General features: G+C 34.8%; 1 protein-coding gene across 9 annotated transcripts in view; it reads right to left on the bottom strand.

Moving 5' to 3' along the window:
* Positions 1-27965, bottom strand: part of LOC117106526 (sodium leak channel non-selective protein-like) — a 54505-nt gene that overhangs the window by 8962 nt on the left and 17578 nt on the right. For all 9 annotated transcript variants that reach the window (XM_033247916.1, XM_033247923.1, XM_033247930.1 and 6 more), the window contains 20 exons: positions 21261-21406; positions 19424-19486; positions 18439-18627; positions 17798-17890; positions 16288-16422; positions 14365-14487; positions 14157-14213; positions 13750-13921; positions 11751-11891; positions 10879-11091; positions 10137-10231; positions 9219-9339; positions 7969-8067; positions 7331-7424; positions 5682-5788; positions 4385-4594; positions 2891-2959; positions 1618-1766; positions 927-1020; positions 190-319 (listed from right to left, as the gene is read on the bottom strand). In XM_033247916.1, coding sequence (XP_033103807.1) covers positions 190-319; positions 927-1020; positions 1618-1766; positions 2891-2959; positions 4385-4594; positions 5682-5788; positions 7331-7424; positions 7969-8067; positions 9219-9339; positions 10137-10231; positions 10879-11091; positions 11751-11891; positions 13750-13921; positions 14157-14213; positions 14365-14487; positions 16288-16422; positions 17798-17890; positions 18439-18627; positions 19424-19486; positions 21261-21406 — 2500 coding nt within the window. The remainder of the gene's footprint in view (positions 1-189; positions 320-926; positions 1021-1617; positions 1767-2890; positions 2960-4384; positions 4595-5681; positions 5789-7330; positions 7425-7968; positions 8068-9218; positions 9340-10136; positions 10232-10878; positions 11092-11750; positions 11892-13749; positions 13922-14156; positions 14214-14364; positions 14488-16287; positions 16423-17797; positions 17891-18438; positions 18628-19423; positions 19487-21260; positions 21407-27965) is intronic.

The raw sequence follows: 27965 nt of genomic DNA, 5'->3' as shown, positions 1-27965 counted from the left end.
GGGGGGGGGGGGTTGATGGAGGCAGGGGATGAAGATAGAATAGGCGCCCTGTTGAATAATTGTGCAGGCACTAGGTCACAAAATATGGTGATAAGAGGAACTACTTGAGCGTGAATATTTCCTTAGGGAATTTTTTAATATAGCCAATGTGTAATTTTAAGTCAGGAAACAAGAAAATAATTGACTAACCAACCAGTAGATTGAGAACTATGTAGGCGATGATGAGATAAAATGTACAGAAGTAGAACAAAGAAGCAGCTGGGTTACCACAGTCTGTTTCCCAGATGTTCTCCCCTGGTGTGCATTCCTTTGGCTGTACCTAGACGACCAATCAAAAAAATAAATCAGCATACAACAACATTGATGATCAAAGGAAGCAACACGACACACTGTAAATATTTTATTTAAAAAAAGAAAAAATTATTAAAGTACTGTATGTATATACTTGGCTTGATTTTACAATAAACCACCATCACTATAAAAGCATCATGTAGTAACACTATTAATGGTGGTACAATAGATTCAGAGGTGCTGCCCTTCTCTAATTTAAAAGACAAAAATCGCTGTCAGAAAATGCAGTGTGTTACATTATTCCTTGTATTCTAAATCCTAGATCATTATACTCATCACCATTATCATCCTAATCCTAAAAACAAGGGTTTGATGTTAGACTTTCAGTTCTCCACACTATCAATTTTTATGTGACAAATAAATGCCCATACAGTATTTGGGTATAATATGTCTTCAAATTGGGCACATCACGAAAATTTGTAATATAAAATGTTTAGTGTAGACAGAGCTTATGATACAACTCAGACAAGAATCAAAGTACTTCCCTCAACACCCTGCAACCCACATAATGAGATTGGTTAAGCATTCCTGATGGTTCAGGCTCATTAAATAGGTAAATTATATTCATGTCTTACCATACAGTCATGCATTATCTTGTTCCAATCTTCTCCAGTTACAATACGAAAGAGGGTGGCAGTAGCATTTGTGGCATTCTCAAAGTTGGCTTGTCTTTTACAGATTAAAAGAAAAAAACTTGTAAATTAAATCAGGAGGAAAAGATTGGTCAGTTGTTCAACCTATGACACAGTATTAATATAAGGTTTTTTGATATTGTGAAAGTTGTTATATGAATAATCTTCATAGTATTCTGGCTTTAATTGATTACAACTGCACCTTGCCTTCATGTGGTTCACATCACATCACAAAACAAATAAATAAAAATGAAGAAAATAGATTTGGTTGTCTACACACATTGCCATGGTGGAGAAAGTTTGGAGGTATGCCGGCTCCAGTAATTTCCTTCTTTTCAACTTCAAAATTTGTGCACATGCAAAGGCCATCGACAGCTTTTAGCACATTTCAAGACTTAGATATGCCACTGGTTGATTGGAAAAAGAACTCCATCATAAACAATGACTGTGCAACTTATCCACTATCTAGGGAAAATTGTTAATCATCCAGGTAGTTCAGTAATTGTTCATATTCATACAATATACCATATCTGCACCCCTACATTGACCCAAACATGACTAATTATGATTAGATCAATCATGATTAGCATGAAAAAAAATAGAATCTCCTATGATCCAACAAAACATTTCTTACCGGCTTAAACTTTCACCATATTTTACTTTTCCAAACAACACAACTCCAGCAAATGCATAAGCAGTCATTAACAGGAACAGACCGGCAATGATGAAGAAACTCTTGACCATAGAAACCACAATGGTCATCATTAACATCTTTAGTGTTGGCTAAATATGAAAACAAAACACTTTCAAAACAGTAACTCTGCAAGATTATATTCTACTAGAACACACTGCAAATATATTAATGGTTGGTGGTTGAGACCTCGTTTTTGAGATGCAACGTCAGTTTATTGACTATCAGCATCATTGTTAGCAGAATGTCATAAAAATGATCTGCAGTGTGACGCATCATCACGCTGCTGTTTTAATGAATGGCACAGTATGTGTTGGACCCAATTCGACTGTTTTTCTATCCTTGTTTTACAATTAATTTTGTGGCACTGTGCGATGTGCTACATAAATATACAAAAAAAATACCCTTAAAGGTTTCATCCACAAAATGGACTATAGACTGATCCTTTCATTGATTAATCTCTCTCTGTAGACGCCATAGCATCTAAAGGATTTTGGTAGGGGATTCTTACACATCATCTGCGCAATGTACTGTACTACAAAAAAAACCCCTTTAAGGTTTTATCCTCACAATGGACTATATATGGACTCATTCAAAGTGATTAATCTCCCTTTGCAGACGTCATAGCAGCTAGGAGATTTGGTAGGGGATTCTTGCACATATGCAGTGCTACAAAATGTATATATTGGAATTTTGATTTTACTGTAATCTACTGTTAATACTTCGCACCACCATACATGGATCTTTCATGCTTGCAGGGAACCCAAGGAGGTCCTCAGAAATGGTGGGGCCAATACAAAGCACCCTCTTCTAATTGGATTTGTCTATAGTAGATTATACTGATATTCAGTAGTTCACTGATAAGTCTGACATAAAATACTCTTCTATGTTTATTTCATACTATCTCAAATGAACTTCCAAGAAAATAGTAGGAGGGTCAAAAATTGAAAAATGGATACACTAGATTAAGGAACAAACAGAGGAAATAGTTTTTGAGGATAGCATTTTTAGGCCACTAGCACTTTTACCTTTATTATTCTAATTAGAGACCAAAGCTGCTAAAGACAATGAAAACCCCGGTCCCCAAAGTGTCTTTAATTGGAGGGAGACCTGTACAGTATTATAAAATATAACATTGTAAAATCACTGCTGCATTTGATACCAACAATACTAAATGAATACGAGTTTTACTGCCCTCTGTTGGCCAGTAACTTACATGTTTGCCAGTTATAGTGAAAAACCGGAAGACAATAATAACATATCCAATGGTGTAGGTGTTTTGATCCTGCAAAGATTATGAATATGATATTAGTCACTGAATATCAAAATATTGATAAAAAATGAAGAGAAATTATTCAACAATGAGTATTTTGCTAGCATCACAATCATGATCACATTATTAGAATTTGTAATGTCTGGGAACGTTTGGAGCAGTGATTGCATTTCGGTCTCTCAAACTCGAGGTCGGGGGTTCAAACTTTCGCTGTGCACTTTGCTTCCTACGTGTCTCTCTCCATCCAGGAGTATAAATGCAGTTTTTTTGGTTTTTTTTTTGCTAATTAATCAATTTTATTTTTTTAATCAATTAATTAATTTTATTTATTTATTTATTTTTTCCACCCCTTTAATTAAGTACGATGATCCTCGTCACATCAAAGTGCTCTGTACTCACTGGAAGAAGAAGGGTACCTGGTTCACTACTGAGGAGGAAAAAGGCGACGTGTAAAGAACTGGCCACTCTACTTCACAATGCCAAGGCTTAGTACAATGGGTAAACAGCACCTTCCCCTATGTTCAGAACTCAATATATACAGGACTATCTTTACCTTTAATGTCTTTTAATACAAAAGGTACTATTGTTCACATTTCAGTAAGGAATTCTATACTGTGCTTACTTTTTTGGAATATGACAATACCATTTATCATATTGTATCCTACAAGTTTACATAAACAAAAAAATTAGAGGATGACCTATATGCAAGCAGGTCAACTTATAATATTTAGTGGTCCCTTAAAAAGTGAAATGAAATATTATGCTCTATAAATACATTCTCATTACAATGCTTAAGTCCTGTCCAGCTAACAAATTTTCTTTGATAAAAAATGTTGTGCCCATATACTGTATAGTCCTGATGTGCCTATATATAGTCATCTTCAAGATTTTGCTCGTTACTTTTACGATGCTGAAAGATGATGGGCCAAAGTATCTTTGTAAACTGCTGATATGGTATGTGCCATAACAAACTCTCCACTCTGGTACTGACAAACTTCTGCTTGTTGAGCCTAGGTCTACACGTTTATGGGGTGATAGTTCATTTGCAGTAATTTTCTGCTCCCTGCCTTGCTTGTGCCAGTCTTTGTTCAAAAGAGCTCCTGTGAGTTATGAATAGGCCGGCCCTATGCAGATATGTGTGTGGTGTTTCTTTTTTGGTAGTTTTAAGGTTCACTGTAATTTTTGGTTAAGTCCTTCCATAGCACTTTATAAATGTTATTATTATAATATGGTGATGATGTGATGCCATAATGACTATATTTAGGCATGTCACATGTTTTTGTCAAATGTAATTTGGTAGTGTGTTTGGTAGTGGGAGTGCTAGAGGATGTCATCATTTCCAGCAAACCTCTGTTGTGACAATCCTAGCGTGACATGACTCTAGCATCAGAAACTACAAGCCACACCTCCACCAACGTTTAATAATATTAATTGTACCTTATAATTCAAAAGCAAAACTACCCAGACCACACCGCATACAGTGACGATCAGATCACAGCGATTGCGACGACTGTGCCAGTAACCAATAGGACTCAGTGAAATGCACTTTAGGATAACTTCCAAAGCAAAGATGATGTTGAAGATGACGGAGCAGGACGCCAGATAATAAGAAACGTTCTTTTCTTCTTCTCCGCTTGCATCTTTCCACTAATATGGAGAAGCATATTTATTATTGTGTCAATATTCAAAATGTATAAACAGGTTAAAATCAACATAAGCTATGGCCATACTATCACACTTTATGTGACAAATACCAGTGATTTGTCCATATATGGATGAATTTGACAACATAATGGCCATATAAAAGCAAATCACACATCTGTCACAAAATATTTTATTTTACAAATACCAGGGACTGTCCATATATGGAAGAAATAATATGACATCTTGTACACAGGACAATAACATTTTTGCCACATAAAAGTGTGGAAAGAGTTTTAAATAAATAATTTAATACAGACCCTGTTTAAAAACACATTTTCATAGAAATTTTACTAAAGCTTTTTTAGTCAATACTGTAATTTATGATAAAAAGTATATGATCTTGATTACAGGATAAATTATGTAGGAAGCTGGGATGATCCTATATATTTTTGAGGGGTATTTATATATGTAATAATAGAAAATTGGCAACAAAATGTTTATCTAAAGTAAGTATTCACAAAATAGACAAAAAATGAAAGGGTCAGTATGATTGGATTGGACTCAATTTGATTTATTTTTTTAATTTTTTTTTGAAGGCAAGCCCACAAAATCTAAAGACTTATTTCCAGTGTGGTCCAACCTTCTTGTGTTGTTTAAGCAGTCACCACTAGACAATCACCTACTCTTTTTTTGAAGGGTGTATTGCATTCTTTAACATGAACATGGGCCATATTGCACACAGGAGCGACATCTTAAACGTCTCTTCTGAAAGACGTTTGCGTCTCTTCTGAAAGACGTTTGCGTTTTTGTACTTTGTACATTTTTCTTGTACATTTCAGCTCTTAACCTACATTTTGTGAAAAATTAAGTAAAATAATACATTATATGTAAAGATGGGCGTAGGCTGGGGAGAGGTGGAGGGTGCGGACGCACTCCTTATGGCGGCTAATGAGTTCTACTGAGTAGGTTAAAATGCTAACACCCACCAGGCCAAAACCCCCCCTGCTAACAAAAAATACTTTTACCAACATCATGGAGTCCAGCACCACAGTTGTATAAAAAAGAGAGTTAATAAAAACAACTTTAATACCTTGACGGACAGAAAACCAAAGTTGAGTATCACCATGCAAGCAATGAATCTTTTGAAATACTTGTTTTGCGTGAGATCATATAAACTGCTACGAATCCTAGAGTGGTCTGCAATAAGGAAATTAAACACCCGTGAAAACAATATATACACAATAATTAAATGGTTAAATGATCATATTTTTCATTATAGCATAAGAGAATATATATTACAAATCAAAGTGGATAGGTAAATTAAATTTTAACAAGGTAAAGAATTTAAAGTAGTGCGTAAGAACGAAGTTCATCCAGGTCACTTCAAATGAAAATGTATTGTAGAAGGTAGAAGGAGCTGTTTACTGTTCTACGCACTCTTAATCGAAATTAACAATTTAAAACCTTTGCCAAATAAACAATGACTGAAATCATTGATATGAGTACAGGTATTTCCTTTTACAAAAACAATACAATCAAATTAAAGTAGGCCCTGATGAAAAAGTTAACAAACCAGATCCTTGCTGGCGTCAACGTTCCTATGCATGATACATGACTTAACCAACCAACCATATTTTCTGATTAAGTTATCATAAATGACATAATCAGAAAATATGGTTGGGTCAAATTTGTGTGGTGGTTGAAAAATTCAGGGGGAGTCTTTAGGGTCCAAATAAGTGATTTTAAAGCCCACACTGGTGATAGGCAAATTACAGTAATATTTTTAGCAAATTTCTTCAAAAAAATTTTGTAGGCCTAGGCCTACCTAGGTATTCAGTATTTTCATTTAACAGTAGTTTGGAATGATATCGAGAGTGGGGGAGCTGGCAGTGGCCTACTAGACTACAATTTATTTGAAAATAGCTTGGACAAGATCGTCCACACCATTTGGGCCCCAATCATCTGTCACACGAAGTTTTCATCACGATGATCAAGAAGGTACATGATCTAGGACCTAGGCTAGGCCTAGCCTTGCTGCCGTTACACTGCTACGTATACTACCGCATAACAAAGAAAGCGACCCACGCGGTGCATTCTTAAATTTTACACACATTATTTAAATGTATTTTACGTATTAGACAATAACACAATATCATTGATTAACAATCTACCACCCTCGCATCACAGTAACTACTGTACTAAACTAGGCCTAGGCCTCATGTTTTTGTGGAAAGCCTAAGCTACTGTAGATAGTCGACTGCCTTTATATCTTCACTTGTCTTCAGTTTGCATTCAATGAGTACATTGCTGCATAGCCAACTGTCGGGGATATAGTACCTTCATATGACTACTTATACAAGAGAAAAAAACGTCGCATGGAGGTAGCGAAAAATGGAGATCTAAATGACAAAACGATGTATTTCAGCAAATATTAAAACCTTCTTATTTTAGGCCTTCTTCAAAATGCCTATGCCTACAGCCAGTTGATTTTTTTTTCCCGCAAAACCAAAATAGAACTTTCATCCATGCCGACTTGCAGATCGGTTAGCGTGAGCCCTGACTGAACACTGCAGCAACTTACATCGAACTTCGCATTGCGAGGAAAAAAAAAATGGCGGAAAACATTTTTTTACGCATGCTCATTTGCATAAATGTCTGCACACACGCACACATTACACACAGGGAAAACAGTTCATGCATAGGAACTAAAAAGGATAATAAATAGTAACTCTGAAATACCTGGACGAGGGGGAAGATGTAAAGGTTGAGCAAGTTTTAGTCGCCCCTTCAAGTCCTGCCATCGACGCTGGTCTACAGTCATCAATGCTGTTCCCTGAAGCACAAATTTACAATTAAAGTTCATTCATCCTTTGCGACCATATTATTAGGAAAAAAACAATACTACACTACAACTTTACAACTCCTTGTAAACAACAACAGCAAGCTTTCACACGTCTACACAAGACAAAAGCAAGAAGGAAACAAGGATATTGTTCATTCTCGCAGGGCGTATATAGGCGAGCTAGGGCGAGTCCATTATTTTTCTTTTATGCTCGAGGTAAGTTTCAAAGGAAACTTAGGCAATTATCGGTTTATCCAGGTAAGTATTCACGAAATAGACAACAATATTTTTTTTAATCCAAAATCTATCTAAAAAGAATTATAGTTGACAACACATTTTTTGGCCTTACAATGTTGACTACAAAGTTATTTGTTATAAAGAAAATTATGCAGCATATTTAGAGGTTACAAATTCAAGATTCAAGAACTTTTATTGGTCTATATACTTTTCAAAATAGTTATGCAAAAAAACAAGTAGCCTCAAATTATGTATACATTAAGTTGAGCAAGAAGAACAAAGAGTTTTGGCTTAATACCTTGTTTTCAAAGAAATTTGCAATGACCACACCTACAAACAATGTCAGACCAATCATACAGCCAATGAACACGAACACATGGATGTAGATGCAGTACCGCTGTAAATATGAAGAACAGTTGAAATGCCAGAGGTCAAAGTAGTTAATAGTAACAGTGACAATAATATTAATAACACTACATTGATGATAATACTATTGATGAGGTTGAGGGTGAAAAAATTTTATACTGTACTATTTTAATAATATTCATATAAAAAAGCTACACAAGATAAAACGCTAACAAAACTGATACTCAATTCACCTGATTGAATTGTACTACATATTAACAAATTGCACCAAGGATATTTTCTCTAGCAATAGTCCAGTCAATTTTTTGCTGAATCAGAAACATACACAAAAATAACATACTAAAAGTCAGAAAAATGCAATCAGGGGAACATTGTTAATTTTAAAGATATTTAATGAGTTAACATTCAACGGTTTATTGTATCACATCCCTTAAATAAATGCCCTGGGGCAGTTTAATTTTGCCTCAATTAAACAACTGAACCCCCACCCCCACCCCCTTACTTGAATGAGTGTAAAAAAAACTGATGGAAGCAACATCATTCTCAACATATTCTATTATTAATGTTCTACTAAAGTAAAATTACATTTTTTCTACACTGGTTGGGATCAGTAAATCTTTATGATCCAGAATATCACATTTTGACAGTAATTAAGTGTTGTAGTTCTACATTTACAGTGAAATTAAGGGGCATTTATTTGAGTATACTGTATACGTATACAATTTTCCCTTCAAAAATACTTTTCAACAATAAACACCTCCGGGCGTTTATTCGAATAAATATGGTAATAAAGGTACCAATATCTTTTGTCCATCTTAAAAAAAAAAAAAAAACAGAATTCCAGGAGGCCTAAAACATTCAGATTATTTTTTAATTTTGCATCACACATATCTTCACTGGAGGAACATATAGGAACAGATATCCCAGTTAAAATTTAGTACGACATGTCAATATAATTGAGCTTTCGAATGCACGACGACGGCATGACGTAAAACGCAATGATGTCGCTAAAAGTCATCTGTGCATGGGAGAATGGGAGGACGTAATTGAGCCAAATCTATGTATGCAGAGAACGTAGGATGCCCGGTAGGACAGTCACGCATGAGTGATTCTGATCTAGTATCGTCAAACAAATTGAAAGCTCCCTAAAAATCAGAGCAAGGAAATTTTCAAGTGGCTTACAATTCCTTTTCGTTCCTCGATGATATCTCTGATTTCTAACCAGCCTTCTAAAGACAAAACCTCAAACAATGCCAACATGGCATGACCAATGTTGTCAAAATTAAAATTACGAGGGTTTGACCTGCAATTTAAAAAACATGAATCTGATTATTTCCCATCAGTATAATAAGTGGACCTTTCTGGAATGTAAATCAAACTTAACAACTAACCAATCAGAACAGTGCCAGGAATAGGCCTGTGTGCTACAAACACACATGTTGTCCCACGAACGCACGTGTGCACATATGCTTCTACACTGTCGTTTGTGGGACCTTAGCAACAATATCCAAGGGGCGGGGCTTCGCAGAAAGGTCCATTTCTGTAAAACGTTTTAAATAATAAATTTAATTCCTGACAAACAGTTTAATAATGAAGATATGTGTCCTTCTACATTTGACTTGTTAACATAAGTTTTTTTTTGTTTCATGTTTCTTTCAATTGTTTTAATTTTGTTTTTGGATGCACCATAAGTGGTGATGTGTGCCACTGCAACAAAATTTACATATGTACTTGAGATCTGGGCACCAAACCCGCTAGGTGAAACACAATGAGAGCAGTGGATGGAACTGAACTGGGTATCAAATGATTTCTACATTTCAACACAATCACAGTAGCTACCAGCAGTTTGACTGTGCATAATACAGCAATGAACTGTTTCTGAAATTTAAAAGGACACTGGAATATCAGTTCAATAAACCAGAAGCCATCATCATACATTAGACTGAAAAACACAAGGGGTCTCTATAAGCATAGGAGAAGTAACAAACACTTAGTGTAACTGCCGTAATAAACTAGCATTAAATCATTATATAGTTGGCCAGGCCTATGTTATGTCTATTTTAGACATAAGGTGAGTAACCAGTACCTTCTGCAACTTACCACACTCGTGGAACTAGGAATGTAGTCTGATTGTCCTCAAGTACGGGAAATTTGACAACTCCGACAGTTTGCAGAAACTCACCATGACAGTCTTCCTACATAAGCAAATATTTTAGAAAAATTTACCAATGATAACATTATTTGAAACATCATTTTGATTTTAAATATACCAGTTCAATTAAATTTCACTTTGACAAAAAAACAATAAAATTGGTCACAAACCATGGCCTAAAATCCAAATTGCTTATGAGCCTACCAATTATCCTTATAAATATTTACAAATTTAAGCAAGCATATTATACTGTATATATAATATAGATACAAAGTTTAGTTTTGTGAAATAAAAGACTTTCCAACATGTATTAGCCATTATCTCCAAAACACGATTTGCGATGAGTGACTGGTTTGGCTTGTCTTCACCAAACTAGCTTAAAGGTAAAGGTAAAGGTAGGAGAATAACCCATAATCCATAACTTGCAGCGTCATTGTGCTGCATTGCATATGGGCATGGTAAGTGACTAACTAGCAGCTTCATGTCACACCCTGTGCACTAGACAGAGCCTTGTTAACTGCATGACACAACAGGAGCACTTCTGCATTGAAGTTTGTCCATTAATGGAAGAAGATGAAGACCCTTACTCAGAAGTAATTTCTAAGATTTAGTTGTCCATCCCTGTCTCAGGCTGAAGCCTTTAAATATGAAGTGGGTCCTCAATTTCAGAAGAAGAAATAACCAACATACCTTATATGTGATACTTTCATCATTGCACTTGCCCAGACTGTCGGCAAACTGCTGAACTCCGTAACTTGCGAACATGAATAGCAAAGCCAGAAGCAGAATGGAAACAAGAATGATCTCTTTGAAACCTCGTAACAATTCGTAGACAACCTTGCGCAGGTGCGGCACCAATGTAAATATCCGAAGAGGACGAAAGCACCGAAGAATCATAAACATCTGCAAAATTCAAGGACAATTCAGATACCATTTTCAATTCAACTTATTTTAAAACACAAGTTTTAAATCAGCTCTCTCCAAGCACTCAATATATTTAGTTATTATCAATTCACAAAAATGAATGAAACATCTGCACAATGGATGAAATAACCAGAAGTGTCAAGTGTACAGCAAGATACGGGCAAAAAATATAAGATATTATATATATATACATATATATATGTGTATATATATACACAAAAACCTCGAATAGAAGTCCCACTGGCTTAATCTTGAGAAGCCCATCTCGAATAAAAGCCCCCCACCCTCTTCAGATTGCAAAAATAATCTTGAAAAGAAGCCCATGGGCTTCTAATCAAGATAATACGTGGTTCTTCCGAGATAGTACTTATATTCAGACTGACATCATCTTTGATTATGATACTGTTTCAGTATTAATATTATTTTATTGTACTAGGATGGATAAAATTAAAAAAATATTAATCAAATTCTGAATTCCATAGTTGCAATTCCAAAATGTACAGCATTCATTTTGAAATGAAGCCTCCTCTTTAGTTTGCAATAGTAATCTTGAAAGCCCATCTCAAATAGAGAACTATCTCACAAAAAAAAAGCCCATCAGGACTTCTATTCAAGGTTTTATGATATGTGCACATTACCTGAGCCAAAGAATTTACTTTAACTTTTTTTGGCATCCACGACAAGAAGATTAGGCTTGTAAAGTAGATGAACACGTCTAAAGCGCCTCCAGCATCACGAATCAAAGCTTTTGGAGTGAAAAATAATCCATCCGCCAACACCTATTGCGTACAAAATGTATTATTAGAGTATGCAGATTGTCTTGTCATCCCAAAATGATTCATTTTTTTGAATGCTTACAATTGATAGTGGATAATGCTATATGACACGATTTAACTTCATTGTCACTTACACAACATGGTATAAATGAAATTTGGATGACTGATACTGTAAACAAAAGCATTAAAAACAGAAAATGTACATTTCTAGGTAAAAATCAGAAAATAAACAAACATACAATAGAACCTGTGAGTAACCAAAGGTTAAACCAGTCATTGAATTTCAAATGGCTTTCTCAACTAATTAGTACAAAATAAAACACAAACAAAATATCAAAAATTCAATGCTTTTGATTACCCTTCAAAATTTTACAAAGCTTTATCATAAGGAATATGTTCCAAATTTTTTAGGAAAATTCATAAATAAAGAATATATAATAAATACATTAGTTTTACCATGTGTTTTTCAAAGTGAGAGTTTCTGGGTATTGACCATTTGACAACAAAAACCATGCTATGGAATTTTATTTTTTGAACCATATCAGGTAATTTTTTTTTGTATATCTTAGTTAATTAGGCCTGATGTTAACATCAATGTTGATGAGAGGTGGCCACACAATATTTATTTAATTTATAAGCCATGAAACACTCCCACCTAGGGCTGAAACATAGCGTGAGCCACTTCACAACCTGTCAACTGTGCAAGCTGGGGTAACTACGCATGGCTGGCCGAGAATGTTCAGCGTGTAATTCGAACCCTAGACAACGAGTTTCACAACCTGAATGCAAATCACTGCGCCAAACTGATTTCGAAGCCTGTATGCAAAAAATCACCTTTAACGTATAACCTACAGTATACTACAGTATACATCTCAATAACTTGTTAATATCTTCATGTGTTTGGTGTGGATCCCACGCAGGGGCAACGTATTCGGTAATTGGGACGACAAAGAGCATGTAAAAGCAGTAATAGTAGTATTGTTAAAACAAAATCTAAAATTTTCATTGATGCATTATTAACATGGGTTGACTATGTAAGATCATGTGAAAGGGCAATACCAAGATATTTATGTGATTAAACAACTTTAAGGGGATTGGTATCAATTGTATAAGTAAAATGAGTGGTTGAAATCAGTTTTGATAGCTAGAGTAACATCTTCCAAATAATATACTCCTCCATTCCAACAATTTGTAATTTAGTTGAAATTTCTAATAATGAAGTTGAAATTGAAAATCTCAGAAGGCCATTGTAGAGCAAAACCTTGTCATGGGAAGCAAGCAATGCATGCTCAGATCTTTTTTGAATGAAGATTTTGACGATACCAGGGCTAACAACAATATTTCTTGCTTAAAACCAGACATATGTCTATGAAAAGGTTTAAACACATTCATTGAGCTGACATAAACACTTTATAATTTGAAAATTTTAAAACACAGTTTCACAAGTTTTGATGGTTATAATAAGAGATTTATAGCATTCAGAAATTACAGTTTGTATTTAGGAAGGTTCACATTTGGAAGGTGTTCTGTAATCAAAACACTGATGAGATCAATATATAGACTTTGTATTGAGGAGGGTTGTAACTGAGAGATACAATAGAACCCCTCCTTTGGGACACCCCTATTCAGAAAACATCCCTATTAAGGGAAATATATCTTTTAACACTACGGCCCATCCTATTAAGGGGACAGGTACACTTTCAGAGTGTGCCAAATAGTTAAATCAATACATTTTTAACCCCCGGAGACTTCTTTTGTTTATATGTATCACTAACTTTGTTTATTGTATCACTACAATTGTTGAGCCATAAATTTAAAAATGAAAAAAACTACTTAATGTATTACATTAAAAGTAACTAACCTTCAGTAGCAGTTCAAAACTCATGAAAATAACAAAGATAAATTCCATGATCTTCAGACTATTGTTATCCATGATGCGATTATCTGGATGCTCCCAAAACATAGAAATGCACGATCCTATTGTTACAAGGATGGAGCACCAACTAAGGTATGTTACAATGCCAAGGAAATCACTACAAAAAGAAACATTTTCCAACAAGTTCTTAAATTGGTCTTATATAGACAGTGGTAATATCATGCTTATCAAAGCCAAAAAAAAACCAAAAAAAACGTTTCGGTTTGGCTTGTTAATGTTTAACGCTATCAACTAAATCAAAGTGGATTATATGAGATAATAAAATATATAATATGTAATGATGACCATATTTTGGAAAATAACAATATGAAAGAAATGAAATGTGAACTTACTGAACAGACTGATAGCGACTCTTCTTCATTATTCCTTTACTAAGCTCTCTCATTGTTCTTTATAAATAAGAAAATAATTTATATTTAATAATAAAAAAAAAAAAGCATACAAACTACCTAACTGTCATGTACAGCACTTTATCAAATCTAACAAGTTGTAATGCGACGACAAATGAGACTATAGTTAAGTTATATGTGAATAACTTACGGGTCGTAGCGAGCATAGACGATTGCCATGCATATTTGCCGGATACGACTTTCCTGGTCAAAGGTCAGCAGAGGCATATCAAAGTATGGGTGGTTTTCCCGCAGTTCATCTTCTTTAGCGTCTCTGCAAAGAAAAACAAGTGAACAATAACTCCTGATAAAAAAAAAACCAAAACTAGAGCAGTCATTCATTGGAGTGCATACCTCCACCCTGTGCCTACAGTACCAAACCATACGCTGGCCATGTATGATTGGCAATTCCGTTATTTTTCTGCCTGTGCCTGAATACCGAACAGCAAGCAGGTTGCTTATAATGGCTGATTAAATTATTTTCTTTTATGCTCGGGATAAAAAAATTTAATATCTGTGACCTTGACCTTGTCATATTTGACCGTTTGTTCCCAAAATTTAATCAACTATTTCTTCAATTAGTATGTACAATTCCACTAAATTTTGGCCTGGTTCTCACAAGAGCCCTAGTATCCAGATCGGGAGCTAACCGTTAGCACCTGTGTGAGAACGCCCGATCGGTTAGCGCCAACCGTTTGCGATATCCGGATATGCTAACGGTTAGCAAGCGCTATCGGTTAGCAAGTTGAATGCGTTTCTACCATCAACCAATCACACGTACGCATTTACAATTTCCAGTTTCTTATTGGCCAGTGATTCGATCATCATATTGTTGGTATCTGGATCGGGATTTTCTCGCATGGACGCACGCCAGCTAATGGTTAGTAGGATCCGGATCCTGCTAACCGTTAGCTGCCGTGTGAGAACATAGCCTTTATGATGATCTATGTGCTTAGTCTTGCTAACAGACTGATAGACAGCGGTGAATATATAGCCTTCTTTGGGGGAGGGTAATAAAATAGCACACATATCCATACATTTGTGGTTCTTCGGAAATTGTCACTAATACTATAAAAGATAAGTTTCATATTTTCTCAAACATTTTCCTTTAGAAAATCAGATGTTTCTTTCTTAATTAACTGCTAATTAACTTTTATGTCCTTATTCCATTTACATTTTTTGAATGTAGGGTGGTAGGGTCTAAATATTGTGCAATGTTTATGTTAATGTGTTGAGAGTGGCTTAGCTCAGTCGGCTAAACTAATGGCAGCCACTGTGTGTGCGCTGAACCGTGGAGATCTCTACGTCCCAGTTCAATTCCCATCGCTGCTTTCCTTGTGTTTCAGCTGGATGGCTGAAATGCAGGTTACGATAATGGACCGCCTTTCAGATCAGACGTTTAAGCTGTTGTTTGCATTATGGCCCATGCGCGTTAAAGAACGCAGTACACTCTTTGAAAAAGAGTGGGGAATTGTCTCCCAGTGTACTGTCCAATTCACCACCAGGAGAACCCCACTGAAAACAAGTCTTCGGACTTAGTGGGTTATGCTTGTGGTGATTCACACCAAAAACAGTATAGCCTAAATATATATAAAACAGGGTGAGTGACTTATAAAGCAATTATTGTCAAATTATTTCCAACCCTATAGAAAATAGAAGCCTTAGGAGCCATTATTTCCTTCAAAATTTATTGTAGAAATAATGACTCCTTAGGCCTGTATTTGCTAGTGTCCTCAGAAGTTGACTATAATTGCGTGAGAATTCTATTTAACTGTCCCTAACCCTTTTCTATCACTTAAATTTTGGTTCAATAAATAAATAAATATTTAAAATAAAATAAAATAGTTTATTTCATTATTTGTAAGCCTAGTACTTTCTGAAAAATAAGTTAAATAAGTTAATTTAAAACCAAATTACAGTACTGTGTTTATTAGATTTTATGATATATTTGTTCTGATTCAAAAACAGCAACATGCTTGGTTGTAGCTGGCTTCAACATCTGAAATTATAAAGGGCACTGAAATACTGCCCTCTTCCATCCCAATCTTATGATCCACACAGAAATTAAACAAACCTTTTCTGAACAGCTAATTGTTTTCTTTCTTGAATTACACGGATATCAAACGAGACATTCCTATTGGCTACTGAGTCACCATTCTCCCTGATTCCCTCCATAGTGCGATGACCTCTAAGACTTCCACGAAAACCCCTAAAATAAATGACAAGCTTTGAATAACTAATCACAGCTGCATCGTACATTCTCACATCAATATTATATTAGAAAAAAACAAAAATAAATTACTTTTACTTGTTTTGTTTATTAAGGCTCATCCAATCTTTAATCACTTTTACGAGAGTACAACGCATAGGCTAGGAGGATGGGATCAACCGAAGTGTTATTCTCTTATAAAATTTTACAAAAATTGATAACCTCAAAATCAAAAAAATTATCATTTAAATTTTCATTCATATAAAATTTGTAACTTTCAACAAGTATTGAAGACTTTTTGCCTAAAAGTTGTTACATACTAATAGACGAATTACAAAAATATGTTCGCTAATAAAAAATGATATACAGTGTTCATGTGACATTATCGAAGCTTACAAAATGATGTACAGCATCCATGTAAAGTTAAAAAAACTTAACATATCAACAATTATATCAATCAATACATAGTTTAATCACACACTGAAAATAACAAAATAATAGCAATAAAAACAATACAATGGCAAGCAAAACTTAACGTAAAAGCGGAACAGTTAAGTCAGGAACAAAGGGTGTATTCATGTCTGAGCTACCGGTAAACTGGTACCAGCCAGGGGCGGATTCAGGGGGGGGCGGCCTGGCCCCTGCCACCCCTTCTGGGAAGTAAAAAAAAGAAAAAAAAAAAGAAAAAAAGGAAGAAAAAGAAAAAAATGATAGCCAACAATGCCTCAAATGTTTCAGGCGTCTAGAACACAACAATTTCGCGGGGGCATGCCCCCGGACTCCCTAGGACATTGTTGTCTCGATCGGCCCAAATTTCGGTCCCCCCTTTCGGCCCCCTGTTTGGACATCTCTGGATCCGCCCCTGAAAATTGGTGAGTCCATACTGAAAAGCAAATTGACTCCCTGTCAATTGAAGGCTGACATCCAAGATTCTCCTTCGGACTTTCCATTCTATCAATGTGAAAGGACATCGACAGAGTGGAAAGTCTTTCTTCACTTGTCGATTACCACATTACTTCTTGGAAAACTTGCTCACCCTACAGAAACATGCTTCAAGCATGCTTGTAGCATGTTTCAAGTCAGAAATACTGGTAAACAGGCTTTTTCTTTTATGACGTTCAACTTGGAATTCACTCCCGACAGAAATTAGGAACATTAACCAGTACCCAAAAATTTTTTACACATCTTAAACAATTTCTTTTTGTACACTACCCGCAATACATTAGTTCCGACATTTATAATTTTTTCTCATAGTACCAGTGGCAAGTTATGTTTTAACCTTAAAGTGCATTATAAATTTTACCACATTATTATTTTATAATATACAAGTCTAATTTACCTTCAATGGGCTTAGCAACTGAAAAGTAGTACTTACCTTCGATCTCTGCTTCCAAATTCGGAAAATGTGTAGCCCCCTGTGAGGTGTCCTCCATCATCCATATTAAGCCCTCTCTGCTTCATTGAATCTCTAAAAAAAAAAATTGCAAAAAATTATGATGCAAAAATTGATTTAATAATTTTCTTCCATTAGAAATTTGTGTTTGTCTTGGTACACCAAGTAGCAGTCAATAAACTACCAGATGTTGAAAGCCTGCAGGGATCCAAAACCATCAGGGTCTTGCTTCTCCAGAATGTGCAAGAGGCACATCCCTTTAAGAGTGCTGGTGCAGAGTGTCAGAGCCCTCTGTCATAGTGATGCTACTCCCAGTGGTACTGTCAGTGATGGTGTCAGAGTGTCTGAAGAAGCTAGTGTAATAATTATTCGTTTCAGCCTTCCTTAGTCGGACAGATCCTGCCACCATCACTCAGTACTGCATTACAGATTATGAAAGGCAAGTGTTCATTAAAAAGTACTGTAGGTGAGAGTGCATTTTACACACAAAGTCTTACTGTAGCTGTGTGTGGACTGAGTGTTCACACTGGAAAAGCCGGGTATGTAGAAATGTCTGTCTGTGGACCACACAGTGTCGCGCTAAGAAAAATATTTTTGAAACATAAGAAAATATTATTTCATACTTAACAACTGTTGATACTCCAATTTTCTTCTGCAAAGAGGTGACACCTTTGATGGGAGCTAAGCTCCGGTTTAGCAGTCGATTAGAAGCAATAGATTCACTGATGGCCGCCATATTTGATTCTTCAGATCCTCGTAACATCCTCTCCACTTCAGTGCCCGTCTCAATGAACTGGCGTATAAAGCTCTCTCTGAGTTTACACAGAACAAAAAATTACTGCTAGAAAAAACAATGATTCTGGTGCAAAAAGAAGCAACTAAAAGAGCCATCAGCCTGTCATCATAATGCCAATCAATACATCATCATAACAGTTTAACAACATTCAACAACATTGAAGAACCAAAGGACTTTATAAAGTGTCAATCAAACTTAACAACTGACCAATCAGAACATGGTATGTTATTTTTAGGGCCAGGAATACAAGCATGCCACACAAACATAAGAGTTCACATAAATTAATTGTGCTTTCTTTTTGTAGCAATGCTATCCAAATAGGAAAGCCATCAGTAGTCCATAATAATATCAATCAAAAAATATCATAATAGTTCAAAAACAATAAAATAAAACTATAAAAAAAACTACATTTTTTACAGTGTAAATCAAACTTACCTGTCAATCAGAACATATTATCCCACAAGAAAATGCAAGTTTACAAAGATACTGTACTTTGATTTTGTGTGGCCATAGCAACAATATCCAAGGGGCAGGGCTTAGTGGAATGGCCCATTATAGTCCAGGGCAGAGACATACTTAAATAAATACCTTCACTAAAATATAATTGAATATCAGGCTCAGGGGATTTAAACTTTAGACTTCACTTGATCAGAGTGGTTGATCCAAAGATGCAGGGGGATACGCTTAAAAAAAAATGATCCTACATTTTAAAGATTTTGCATTGGTATGGACTGGGCAACAAAAATTTGTTTCATTTTTAGCCTTTATTTCTTGTTTTTCCTCCCTTAATTGTCATTATGTTATTTTTTTACCTTATTTTTGGAAGAGTGAAATCAGATGGTAGCCTTGACATTACAACAGTCTGCGGTTTATCTCTACAAAACAAAGAAGAAAATAAAAGATATAAAAAATTTTAATCAGAAGTTTAAGTACAGCAAATATAGTTCAATTTATATAAAGTATATTTGAGCAACAAATGCATGTCTTTTTGCAATCAATCAATCAATCAATCAATCAATCAATCAATCAATATATCAATTAAAATATCAATCACCTGTTCCATTCACATGGCAACATTCCAACAAACATTGCACATGATGCCGATCAGAGCAATGTTTGAGAAAAGACTACAAAAATAAAAACAACACCAGCAACAACAACAGAAACAGCAGCAACAACCACAGCATTGACAAAAACAACAACTGAAACAATCAGCAACAACAACAGCATTGACAAAAACAACAACTGAAACAATCAGCAACAACCACAGCATTGACAAAACAACAACAGAAACAGGAGCAACAACCACAGCATTGACAAAAACAAGAACTGAAACAATCAGCAACAACCACAGCATTGACAAAAACAACAACTGAAACAATCAGCAACAACCACAGCATTGACAAAACAACAACAGAAACAGCAGCAACAACCACAGCATTGACAAAAACAACAGAAACAGCAGCAACAACAGCATTGACAAAAACAACAACTGAAACAATCAGCAACAACCGCAGCATTGACAAAAACAACAACTGAAACAATCAGCAACAACCACAGCATTGACAAAAACAACAACTGAAACAATCAGCAACAACCGAAACAGCAGCAACAACAGCAGCATTGACAAAAACAACAACTGAAACAATCAGCAACAACCACAGCATTGATAAAAACAACAACTGAAACAACCAGCAACAACCGCAGCATTGACAAAAACAACAACTGAAACAACCAGCAACAACCACAGCATTGACAAAAACAACAACAGAAACAATCAGCAACAACCACAGTATTGACAAAAACAATAACTGAAACAATCAGCAACAACCACAGCATTGACAAAAACAACAACTGAAACAATCAGCAACAACCACAGCATTGACAAAAACAACAACAGAAACACTCAGCAACAACCACAGCATTGACAAAAACAACAACTGAAACAATCAGCAACAACCACAGCATTGACAAAAACAACAACTGAAACAATCAGAAACAACCATAGCATTGACAAAACCAACAACAGAAACAATCAGCAACAACCGCAGCATTGACAAAAACAACAACAGAAACAATCAGCAACAACCACAGCATTGACAAAAACAACTGAAACAATCAGCAACAACCACAGCATTGACAAAAACAACAACTGAAACAATCAGCAACAACCGCAGCATTGACAAAAACCACAACTGAAACAATCAGCAACAACCGCAGCATTGACAAAAACAACAACTGAAACAATCAGCAACAACCGCAGCATTGACAAAAACAACAACTGAAACAATCAGCAACAACCACAGCATTGACAAAAACAACAACTGAAACAATCAGCAACAACCACAGCATTGACAAAAACCACAACTGAAACAATCAGCAACAACCACAGCATTGACAAAAACCACAACTGAAACAATCAGCAACAACCACAGCATTGACAAAAACAACAACTGAAACAATCAGCAACAACCACAGCATTGACAAAAACAACAACTGAAACAATCAGCAACAACCACAGCATTGACAAAAACAACAACTGAAACAATCAGCAACAACCACAGCACTGACAAAAACAGCAGCAACAGAAACAATATCAACAGCAAGAGCCAGTATCATCAACAGCAATGTAACAAGAACTATACTTACGGAAATTTTTCAAAGATCTGAAGTCTAAGTGGCAACTTTTCAGCGACTGTTTTCTGCTCGGTTGCTTTCAGCTGTTTGATACGCTTCATTTCTTCGGGCAACTCAAGATTATCCAAGATGACAGCAACAAATAAACTCAATACAATCTATCTCAGGATAAGAAAAATGAAAAACTTTAAGATCTTTGATTTCCAAGTGGTTTAAAACATAGCACATAAATGTTTGACCTTGGAATATTTTATATCTACTTCACTTATGAATTTTGAATTAAAACAAAATAAATTTAATTGTTTAAAAGAATATAAACCCATAAAACAAACTCAATCAGGAATTCTATAAATAAGACACAAACATTTAATCTAATAGACATGTTTCGAGAAAGCCAGTCCCATCATCAGTGACATTGCAATTTAGTACTTGTGTATATATAGCAAGTGAATTGAACCTGATATTGCAAATTAACAACATGTTTAGGACTACAGGACAGTCAAAATAATCAAAGAACTTGATCCAAAATTATCTATCTGTGTGTTCTTTTAATATAGAAAAATATCATAAATGTTTGTTAATAACTGTTTATAAATGATCTAGAGATAATATTAAAATATGTAATAAAATGTTATGGTAACTTTGAAAATATTAAATTGAAAAAAAAAACCCAACATAATGATCATTATCCAATTTAAATCAAAATTGATTTGGAAATATTTCTCACAATATTTTAATTATGATTTCAATTTATCAGAAACATTTGTAGGGTTTAGGTCAACCAATAATAATAATAATAATAATAATAACAATAATAATATAATAACAATAATAAAAATAATAATAATAATATACAAAACAAATTGAATACAACATATCATTCATACATACAAACATATCTAACACAGGCAATACAACATTTAAATAGTAATAAAATATACATTGTATAGTATTCAATATGCATAAAATAACATTCAATATAATTTGCTATTGAATGCTACACACATTCCAATCAACTAACTGAATACTTTACATGTATTTATCCAGGCATCTGACATTGAATAGTGGCAAAAAGCAACAAAAATATATAAATTAAATAAAAATGCAATGCAGTGATCTGATAAAGTGTCAAGCACATAACATAACAGTAGGTCAACAGTAATAGCATGCCAGTTAATAGTAGCTGAAGTTAAGTATATAGTGCACTATATGCCAATGGTTACATATACAAATGTTTGATGGTTAATAATATATACTTTTAAAATATTAAAATATACCAAGCAATAGATATTTGTTAATAATATTTCAAGAATGAGAGTAAAATAAGTAAAAGATAGATTTAGAATTAAGAAAATTACAATGAAATTGAAATAGTTGTTTAAATCAACAAATAATACAAATAATATTGAAATATATTGGTAAGAGCCATAAAATGGAATTATCAGAGCATTTAGAACATTAGGCACAAAGTTACTTCACCAACTTATAGTCACCAGAAAAACACAAATCCCCAAACGACAATGATTTCATTTACACTTGCTTTACGGTACAAGACTAGCCTCCAAGTAGTGTCCGTTTACATTTACGGTACTAAATCATTTGCCTAAAACAGGAATCAAACAGACCGTCTAAGGCTAGAAATTAAATTTTAAGCTTTCGCATTTCCTATAAAAAATATAGGCTGCCTTTTCCTGCAAGTTGAAATGAGGCCGCTAAATGCTATGAATGAAATGATTTATGATGAATATAAATATATACTTTAAACATAGTTAGCAACCTGACAGATTCGAAATGCATGACTACACCAGTTTGGTGGGGGTTGGGGTGTGCCAGGGCCCCGGGGTCAGGGGTGGAACCCTGGTGCAACGGGTTCCAGTTACATAATCAACTGTTGTTTTTGACAATGAACAAGCAAGACTGCACACGGCTACTAGTTTCCACGTAACTAAGTGCATGGTTGGCTGGGTTGTTTTGGTCAGGAAAGAGAAATTTTCTCGGTGAATTGATTCTCGAACGAGATAACGAAAGTAACTATGTTTAAATTTACATCCCAATTAGAGAATTTTATATAATATTTACCATGTAAGGTATGTTTAAAAAAAATCAATGTTTGTAGGTCTTACTAGGTGTGAAAATACAAGTAATTTTGAGCGCTAGCAATAGACCGAGTTAGTCACTAAAGATGATGTCATCAAATTTTGGCCAAGTGGGTATGATTTTGCCAACAAACCACAAGGAGCTATGCTAATGCATTGAGTGGAGTCGAAAGTGGTATTTATTAAATCGTTATTTTTATAACATATACATTTTAAATGATTCGTAGATTCTTGAGTCTAAAGGTTGATTTGATTTACATTTCCATCCAAACTAAAAATATGAAGTGTTTTGAGTGGCCTCCTATGGGGTCTAGGCCAACTGCTTGCGGGACTTGCCATATATCCAGCGCTGACTAGGCGATCGCTATTGATTTAGAGGTACACATTAAGCGTCAAATACTGTTTACCAAGCCATTTTGATGCAATTTCTGTATAAAATATTTTAACTATTAGACAAAATTAAATTGCTGAATTGTAGAATAAGTTTCTCTGGACTACCATGGCCAATGAGCAGAAGAACGTTGTTTGTATGACTCTAGTCTAGGGCTAGGCCCGTGTTAAATGTTAAAGTTTTCCATCTGTTTATTTCACTCCATTTCAAATTTAACGGGTCAAAATTCTGACATTTATTAAAAGAAATATTCACCAAGGCTTTTCGATAAGTTATTTTATGATAAAATGTACAAATAAATAAGTTTGAGGAGTTTTAAAACTGTCAAAATTTATTTGAGCGGAGGCTTATTATAGTGTGAAAAAACTGCCACCTCGCTGTTTCAATGTTATACACACTATAACTGCTTTGTGTTGGTGACTAATTCGGTCTATTAATCTAAATTCACAGTTACAGTTAATACTGGTTTGTGTTCAGTTTTTACACACAGTACCCACAGTATGAAATATTGTCAAATTCTCTAATATGGGGATATATACAGCTAAGGTCTGTGTTGTGTAATCATAAACAATATCTCATTTTATATTATACTTCTTGTTTTGTATGCTGTCATTTCTTTACAGTGTATTTTTTAAATAGCCTAGGTTAATTGTCTTGGCATTTTGGTGATTCTTTTTTTGATTATCGTAACAGCAATGCTAAAAAATCATAACAGACAATAATTTAACAAAGTAAAATGGTGATAATAATATTTTTTAATAGTGTCTATAATCAGAAAATATAATACAAGAATTTTTAATGCAGTGAATATAATTTACATTAAATATAAAATATAAAACTGGTATTGGATAATTATTAGAAATGCACGGTTAAATCTCAAATCATGTATTTATTTCATTAATGGATTTATGGATTAAATCAAAATATATATATCTTATAAACGATATTTTGTGATTAGGATGGGGACATCACAATTAACCTGTATGCTATAACATATATGCGGCTCACCTAATTACCCTTATATGTTTGTGAATTTGCTGATTTTTTGTATTTATGTTTCATATTAATTTGTTATTTGTATTGACAGAATGAATAAAATAATTTAAAATAAAATGCCAGGAGTGTCATACTGGCAATATATATAAACGATCAAGTATTGTTTATATTATTATAGGGGGCAGTATATGAAGGGTGGCTAACTCGAAGTACAAGTACAGTAACATAAGCCACCCCTCACCATTTTAATTTTAATAAAATAAACTTCTCCTGTGACAAAATAAACATCTTCTGGGGCAAAATAAATGTCAAGTGAGGTCATGCAAACATTCATCATTAATCATCAGGTCATCAACATTCTTACATAACATGGAAGTGATGAATGAACTATATGCTATCACATCAGAAAAATTAAAATACTACAGTATTTCTAAAACAGAAAATAAATTTAAAAAATCAAATTGTGAAATTGTGTTTACTTCTCATTTGGCCTCTTTTGCATGTTTTAACTATTGTCTACACTTTTTTCACTTAGTATCATGGTTACTTTTACACAATTCATTGGTTTATTTATGAGAAAGCGCTGTGGTTTGGTGGCTTAAAAATATGCTCCGATTCTATTCCTGGGTATAAAAGTCAAGTTCACATCAAGCACGGATCCAGTCCCAAGACATCAAATCGTGATTTGCTCCGCTTTAAAACGCTGCATCACGGAACACATAGTTCATTCATCACTTCCATGTAGGCATTTGAACCAACCATGCTTGTTGCTGATTCGTCTAATGAAAAAAACAGACAGAGAACCCAGCGTAGCAGACGTTTCAGACCACCGGCCTCTTGCACAAATCGCCATCTTCTCTCCTTCCTACCACAAGCAATTTAATTTAAATTTTAATAGAAACCATTGGCTTTTTTTGTGTTCTTTCGCTGTTGTATCTTAACTTTTAAATTTTTTCTGTCATTTTAACATTTTTACTCTATATCTGAATCTGGAATCTTGAAAATGTACAATTTCACAATGCAAATGGCTCTCTGATCCATCGCTGTGGATCCGAGTCCGGATTGGAAATCGTACGAATTTGAACAGTCTTATTCTTTACCACTGAACCTGTTTTTCATGATTTTTTTTTATCCGGCTATGGTGTGAACGTACAGTAGCTTAATTCAAAATGTTTAAGAACACAAAACACCAATACATTCATCTCTCAAAAGAGAGACAGGTCAAGTTCACACTAGCGCCCTGTATCCGGATCGGAAGCTAACCGTTATCACCCGTGTGAGAACGCCCAGTCAGTTAGTACTAACCATTACTAGGATATGAATACGGTCAGCGAATGCTATCGGTTTGCAAGTTAAGTGCGTATTTATCATTAACCAATCACACATACGCATTTCCAATTTCCAGTTTCCTATTGGCTAGTGATCCCATCAACATCTTGGATATCGACTTGGGATTTTCTTGTATGAACACAAGGGTGAGCGTGTAGAATTCGTTGGCGCAACGGTTGTGGCTTGGACTCCCAACCTTGAGGTCGGGGGTTTGAAACTCTCGCTGTGCAAGTCGCTTGTGTCCTTGGGCAAGCCACTTTATCTACGGTTGTCTTTCTCCACCCAGGTACCTGGTAGGTTCAAACACAACCATGCGCTATTTACAGCAGCAACATTATGGGGCATGAGTGTTGTGTTCCATGTGCTTGATCCAGTAACCAGGGTAATATGTAAAGCGCATAGAGGTTAGTCTACAATATGCGCTATAAGTCGACAATTATTATTATTATTATTTATAATGTGTATTTACTCATCTGGATCCTGCTACCATTAGCTGCCGTGTGTGAACATAGACACAGACAATTACAAGGGTTTCACTGACATGATCGGCTTAAAATCGATCACCTTTGTTTAATATTTTGCAAATGATTTAAATGACATTTATCACTCTATAATAATAATGACAATAATGTTCATTAACATTGTTTTCAAAAGTGAATATCAAAAATAATATTTTAAATAATTGTTTATTTGGTAAACTGGATTTAATTATGACAGGTGGAACTTTAATAGTTAGATGAGAAGTCAGTTTGACGATCCACTAACCAAAAAATAACTGTTTCATAGAAATTTATGGATTTTTGCATTGGTTGATAATTTAAATATATATACATATCTATCTTTGTTTTATTTAAAAAAAAAATTAACAATGCATATTTATGTCTAATAATCACTATTTAGTTTCAATAATACTGCAATATTTATTTAGAGGCCAAAATTTAATTATATTTTATTAAGTATTAATTTTATTATTATTATCTTCCTAATGTTATTTATATATTATTTATTATTCATGCAATCGTAAATAGTGTAGTTAAACCAACTTCATGTTTGGGTGCAATGTGTATAAAATTTAAATTTATATATGCAAATGAGTTGAGGTGCAATTATATCTCTCGTTTTCATTTTTTCTATGACACTATACGATGTCCAAAATTCCTATCAAATCTACAAACAAAAGAGTGATTCCAAGCATGACATTACTAATGAATGTGATAAAAAAAAAACTGACACCAACCCATCGGTGACCATGTCACATTCCATACAACATGGGGCCAACTAAGGTGAAAATAAGTGATTTTAAAATAAATAGTGAACTTTGACCTTGATGTATCCCACAATTCACCTTGAATTTCATGCAATGATTCTATGGCTATGGTCACACTAGAGTCTCAAGGCTGGCTTGACTCACCGCGTGTGAGATTTCCAGCCAGGCTCGAAATTCTGGGTCGGTCACACTTTACCTGAATTTAGTTGGATTGATCTCCAAATTAGGAAAGTCGAAACAAGAAGTTAAAGCGCCGCACAATCAAAATACCGGCCCCGCGCGCGAATGTAGATGATCTAGGCCTAGGCTCGGATGTAATGGCGATGCTAGTTTTCGGATTGATAAGTGCATTTATAAATGACAACTGATGATTGCCGCGGGTTTTTTATTCAAGAACTTCCAAACGCAACGGCGTCATCGACTGTGATTGGTCGACAGCCGACGAGGAAATATCAATCCCGGTCACGCCAGGGTCAATCTGGGTACTGAGCTGGGATTGAGATAGGTAGATTGAGATCGAGGTCACGCCAGGCGCGAGTCGATCCAGATGCGGTCACATTACGAAAATCTCACTCGCGGTGAGTCAAGCCAGACTTGAGACTCTAGTGTGACTGAAGCCTATGTCATCATGGTATCAT

The sequence above is a fragment of the Anneissia japonica genome, unplaced genomic scaffold (assembly GCF_011630105.1).
Source record: "Anneissia japonica isolate Jap-2015-1 unplaced genomic scaffold, ASM1163010v1 scaffold142_len1259957_cov175, whole genome shotgun sequence".
In the NCBI taxonomy this organism is placed as follows: Eukaryota; Metazoa; Echinodermata; class Crinoidea; order Comatulida; family Comatulidae; genus Anneissia; species Anneissia japonica.
Note: the sequence above shows the minus strand (reverse complement) of the source record. Positions and strands in the feature narration are given on the sequence as shown.